Source organism: Phanerochaete carnosa (genome assembly GCF_000300595.1).
Source record: "Phanerochaete carnosa HHB-10118-sp unplaced genomic scaffold PHACAscaffold_6, whole genome shotgun sequence".
NCBI lineage: Eukaryota > Fungi > Basidiomycota > Agaricomycetes > Polyporales > Phanerochaetaceae > Phanerochaete > Phanerochaete carnosa.
In genome coordinates, this window is record NW_006767633.1 from 2,432,933 (window position 1) to 2,437,648 (window position 4,716).

General features: G+C 51.5%; 3 protein-coding genes across 3 annotated transcripts; 1 reads left to right on the forward strand and 2 right to left on the reverse strand.

Annotated features, from left to right (window-relative positions):
• Position 1: 1 nt before the first annotated feature.
• Positions 2-395, forward strand: PHACADRAFT_210417 (uncharacterized protein; the record flags this gene model as incomplete). Its single annotated transcript, XM_007397243.1, has 2 exons — positions 2-103; positions 153-395. Coding segments are annotated over 2 exons (345 nt in total), but the record flags the coding sequence as incomplete, so codon positions are not given.
• A 588-nt stretch (positions 396-983) lies between these two features.
• On the reverse strand, positions 984-2,590 carry PHACADRAFT_185527 (uncharacterized protein; the record flags this gene model as incomplete). The annotated part of the gene is made up of 7 exons (XM_007397244.1): positions 984-1,531; positions 1,597-1,746; positions 1,794-1,903; positions 2,034-2,110; positions 2,161-2,282; positions 2,307-2,413; positions 2,470-2,590. The coding sequence occupies 7 exons, from the start codon at positions 2,588-2,590 to the stop codon at positions 1,388-1,390; spliced, it is 831 nt and encodes a 276-aa protein (XP_007397306.1). The 3' UTR covers positions 984-1,387.
• Positions 2,591-3,282: 692 nt separating this feature from the next.
• PHACADRAFT_258595 (uncharacterized protein) lies at positions 3,283-4,493 on the reverse strand. The gene is made up of 6 exons (XM_007397245.1): positions 4,421-4,493; positions 4,314-4,361; positions 4,046-4,256; positions 3,819-3,985; positions 3,651-3,765; positions 3,283-3,594 (listed from the first exon to the last, which is right to left on the reverse strand). Exons 1-6 carry the CDS (start codon positions 4,478-4,480, stop codon positions 3,401-3,403), a joined length of 795 nt encoding a protein of 264 aa, XP_007397307.1. The 5' UTR covers positions 4,481-4,493; the 3' UTR covers positions 3,283-3,400.
• Positions 4,494-4,716: the final 223 nt, after the last annotated feature.

Genomic DNA, 4,716 nt, shown 5'->3' on the forward strand with positions numbered 1-4,716 from the left:
TTCCTACCGGCAGAGAAAGAAAGACGGGGGATCTGGTGCACCCCAGAAGTATGAGCCTTTGGAAGAGTTAGGAGATTCCACCGCGGACGCCCCGCCCTTTCAAGTAAGTAGTTGCATGGTCATGTGTCACATCATTACTCACCTTTCCACAGCCCAGTTCAGATGCACCGTACGACCCGCCGACAGCCAGGCTATCGTCGTTCCCTCCTGGATACGTTGTTCCTGAGATCGGCTACGAGTACAAGTCCCCGCCAGACCGTGCAGACGCCCCTAAGAAGACGCCTCCACCGTCTCCTTCCCCCTCCCTTCCACCGCTTCCGTCATTCCCTGGGGATGCTCCACCGCCGTACGGGCCGCCGACCTATGTGTCTCACGTCGGCCCTCGACCACTATAAGCTTCTATCTTCTCTCCAGTCGCTAAATTATTTGGAGAATTCTATGTTATCGTCTTCATTAGAGAGGCATCATATACATGTATTTGTTGTCCGATTGTGTTCTAGACCAGTCATCACGGCCGCAGAGCCTCTCAGACTTGCTACTATAGCTAAAATGCGCTAGCTTTGCGAGCGCATCAGTACTACGTTATTGTTTGATGACATGTTCTGTGCTAGCACCCTCTAGTTGGAATGCAGCAGATCGTTCCTTCAGCTGTCAGGAGTAGTTGCCTGTGATCTAGTGGTGCAGCACAAAGCCAGCCGTTTTGTTTAGTCTGGCTCCTAGGAGCTGTACACACCCAAATTTCGAGAACACCGATCGAATCGAGGCCGAAAGGCAAGAGATACTTCAAGAAACTCGAGAGTCGAGACTCGAGAGGTAGTCACGGACAGAGCTGCTCCAGTTGAGTTGAGACATCGATGAAGAAAAAGAGGCCTAGGTTCGAACTAAAGACGATCATCAGCTTGCGATGACCAAATACGCCATCTACCCTCAGATTTTCCTGATTCTCCCCTTATCTTTAATGAGCGCCTAGATAAACTACAAGCGAAAGCTTCGCTTGATACCTGCCGCCAAACGTCCAGCCTATCCGCTCAGACATCATCGTCAAGGCGCACGACCTGGGCATCGCGCTCGGTCGTTCACCTATTTCCGTCGCTGGTGGCGCGATTTACTTCACGTGTCATCTGCTCGGCAAGCCCAGGAGCACTGGCGTGAAGGCCATCAGCGTTGTTGTCGGAGTGAGCGAGGCGACAATCAAGTTGGTGTATAGGCACTACCATGCAGAGAAGGGGAAGTTGGTGAAGGAAGAGTGGATCAAGGACGGGCGGGCGAAGCTTGAGCGACCCCCGTCGAGTTCTCGAAGTAATCGATGGATGAATTTATTTTGAAGTGCATGGACATCTAATGTACCGTATCTCCTTTCAAGTACCTTCATGCTATACAATTGCCTCTACGAGGTCGGATTTGGATTTGATGTAATATACAGGATATAAATTTGAACTTGTGTATGACGAGTACCAGTGAAAGTGTCTCTGCTGCGAAGTGTCGATTTGTGCATTTGAACATTCCTCATCGTGGACAGGTTGCCACTTCCCTGACCATCTGTGGGAATCGCTGATGAATAAGCTCGCAGTCAAGTTACAAGTATAGCTAACACACCACCAGCACCACCACTGGAGGCTCCCGCCACGTTGGGTCGTCGTTACCAAGAACAATCTTCGCCCCCTCAACGAAGCCAAACGAGTTGTAGAAACCAGTGTTGATGAGATTACTTGAAAGCAGAAACGTAGCACGTCTCTGGGCATCCGCCTGCCCAGGTCTCAGTATGAAGGTCGCTCAAAACTCAATCCACTCACAATTCCAGTGACAGTTCGTATCAACGCGGACGCATATCCACGTCCTTGCTTCTCTGGAGTAGTCGCCAGGATCTGAAGGTAAATAGCTTCCTCCTCGCGGTCGCCAAGAGCTTGCGACGTCGCGCTTTACGCTGAGCTCCTGGATTCGCTGGAGAGACTGCATCAGCAAAAATAGAGCAGGGTAAAAAAAATGCATTTCTATCATCACCTGTCTCTGCTGGGCTGTAAAGGTAAGCTTACTATTCATGCCTAAAGCGCCGACGAGTACGGACACAGCAGCCTTGTCCGTGCGGCTAAGAGTACTTTTTGCTGGGCCACTTTAACGGAATAGTAAGAGATGATCAACGTCGATGACTGAGATTCTCACTAGCAGATAATAGCAGCTCCGTTGTCGATCGTCCACGCCAGTCCCTTCGTAACGCAGTAGCCCCAAAGTGCGGAAATCTCAGTGCGACGGCCGAGCATAGGTAGTGCGCTACCATGGTAGTCCTGCGTAAAGTCGAGTCAGTTCACTATGGATGTTAGGTGAATCCCATTTGCTGAAGTGTCACGTAGCCAATGGTGGGACGGATCACCTTTGAAGGCTGCTTCATACGTTCTCACAGCCGTCGGTACGTCCGCTGTGGAGAGTTGGGTGAAGAAGACTGTTTCCGTGACTTCCACATCTCGAACTCACTGTATGTCATCGGGCGTGGCGATAGTACCGGAGCGTCCGTCGCAGCCGCGGTCAAGGATAGGGTAGCTGGATCGGCTTGAGTGGCTGGTGGTGCGGAGCTCATTGGTTCTTGTGTGCTCATGGTTCGGGAGGATGCCAAAGACCCGACCTGAGTATACTTTCATATCACCCAGCTGGAAGAGCGCAGTACGCAGCAGCGAGTCCGATCTGCGCGTTTCACAATATCGCTGGAGACAGAGACTAGCACCACAGAATGTTGCACAAGTCTAGCAATGCGCAAGAACCGCAGTACTTGTCGAATAGTAAAATGACCAAGTCATGGCGCGCAGTCTGACATCCACGCAATGCAGCACGTGGTTCAAAGGTTCACTATTGCATAATGACCGCAGTCTCCGCGGCTGCTGCATACGCACGGAGCACTAGATAATTTACAATCAGTGCGTGGTTCCTCGGAGGAGAGAGAGATACACTACTATGCCTTTCATTGAGAATTGAAGACAGGAGATCTGATATCGGCCTTCGTACGCATGCTCTAGTTAAAGCTAGACAGAATTGCGCACAAATACATACGACAGAGCTCACACTTACTTGAATTCGATCGATACTGATCCTTCAAGCCGCGGCGTCATTACTGAGCGCTGCGAAGTTGATTACAGTTGAAGTTAAAGCTGAAATTTGAAGGTTTAAAGGGTTTTCGGGCACCTGCTGGCCTTCAGGGATGCATTCGGCATAGCACCCCGAAGGCAGCAATCGCAAGAGAAGGTTACGGCGATCACAGCTATCTTCAGTTCCTCTGACTCACGCTCGAATCTTGGCTGACTGACTTTTTGAGAAGTCAAAATTAATAGTACAATAGCTGCGCTACAAAAGGATATCCATACGACAGCAAAAGACAAATGGTATGGAAAGAGGTAAAACACCACTGGCACACCTACAGGAGCTTCGCCTCCCGTTTGGCCTGCTGCACTTGTGCCAGCCGTTGTTGCCGTTGTGTAACTTGACTGCTCTGCGTGCCCTTCTTATTCGTGCTGCCACCAGTGGCAGCAGGTGCTATCGCCGTCTGCGACAGTGATATTCGGGTATCGTCAGATGCGAAGCCAGGTATACGAATATTGTGGTTCCGCTCTGCGTAGCCATCCGTGAGTCATGCCCTTGGTCCGACGGAATAATATCGAACATACCCAGATGTAGCTGGAGATCTCGCACCTCGAGCGTGTCGCCATTACGGTGTTTCGCCAGTCGGCAGCCGAAGTTTGTGACGGAGTCGATGAACTCGTCCGCGATGTCCAAAAGGAGCTACACAATGGTATCAGCATGGTATGACTCGCGGGGTTGAAGAGTGCACATACATCTTCAACCTCGGGCTCGATCTTCACGTTGGGGTCTATGCTCGCGACCAGATCCTGGATTGTTCTCCGCATGCTCTGATCGCCAGGCGCATTTTTCCTGCGAGCCCTTGTATCTTCAAACGTGTATGACGCGTCGTCTGCGCTCCTCGCGATCTGCGCGGGGGCTCCTAAACGTCTCGCAGTGCTTCAGCACGCCGACCTTCAAGAGAAGCTCATACAGTACTCACCAGCTATCCTCCCTGATGCGATTCCAGCTGTCAAACTCGGTCTGCCCTGCTGCGCTGTCTGCCATTGCTGCGGACCAGTCCCTGTAACGGCCGGAGGAGTCGCGCTGATGGGGTACGAGGCTTCATTTGCAGGACTTTGGCTAAGGAACGGACTCGTGGAAGTTTTGAGATTAGGGTTAGGAGCGGCAGGTTCAGGAGGTGGAGGTGGAGCCTAAGATGTTTGTCATACTGTAAGCGCGAGATCTTCAGGAGGAGACGCGAGACGTACCGGTTTGTTGTTGGGGGCGATTTTGTACTTATCTACATACTCTTTCAACTGACGATGCGTAAATTGTTGGCTCAAGTGAGCATGCCACAGAAGAATAGGCCTCGCACCTGCTTGATCTGTTGAGGATTCAGCTTCCCCTGCTTGGCGAGCTCGCTAAGTTGGGGCATGTTTTGTAAGAGGAGTTGCGCAATTTTGTCGTTGGAAACATTGTCGCCCGTTTGTGCCTTGAAAGCTGTGCCAAGGGCAGCAATGATGTTCCCGGTGCCGTTACTCAAATCGCTCGCGGTAGACGATGATGAGGAGGCCATGGTGGTAGGGAGGTTAGGTCTCCCGAGATTAGTTCGAGATTGAGCGCCTTACCAGCCACCTTGCACAGAATATACTTACTATCCCGGCGTCATCG

Excerpts from the sequence above, each read along its gene's own strand:
- PHACADRAFT_258595 (XM_007397245.1), bottom strand. The coding sequence starts at position 4,480 with ATGCCCCAACTTAGCGAGCTCGCCAAGCAGGGGAAGCTGAATCCTCAA. Across the intron at positions 3,986-4,045 it reads CGCATCAGGGAGGATAGCTG|GAGCCCCCGCGCAGATCGCG; the intron begins GTGAGTACTGTA and ends CGAGACGTTTAG. Across the intron at positions 3,766-3,818 it reads TCGAGCCCGAGGTTGAAGAT|CTCCTTTTGGACATCGCGGA; the intron begins GTATGTGCACTC and ends ACCATTGTGTAG.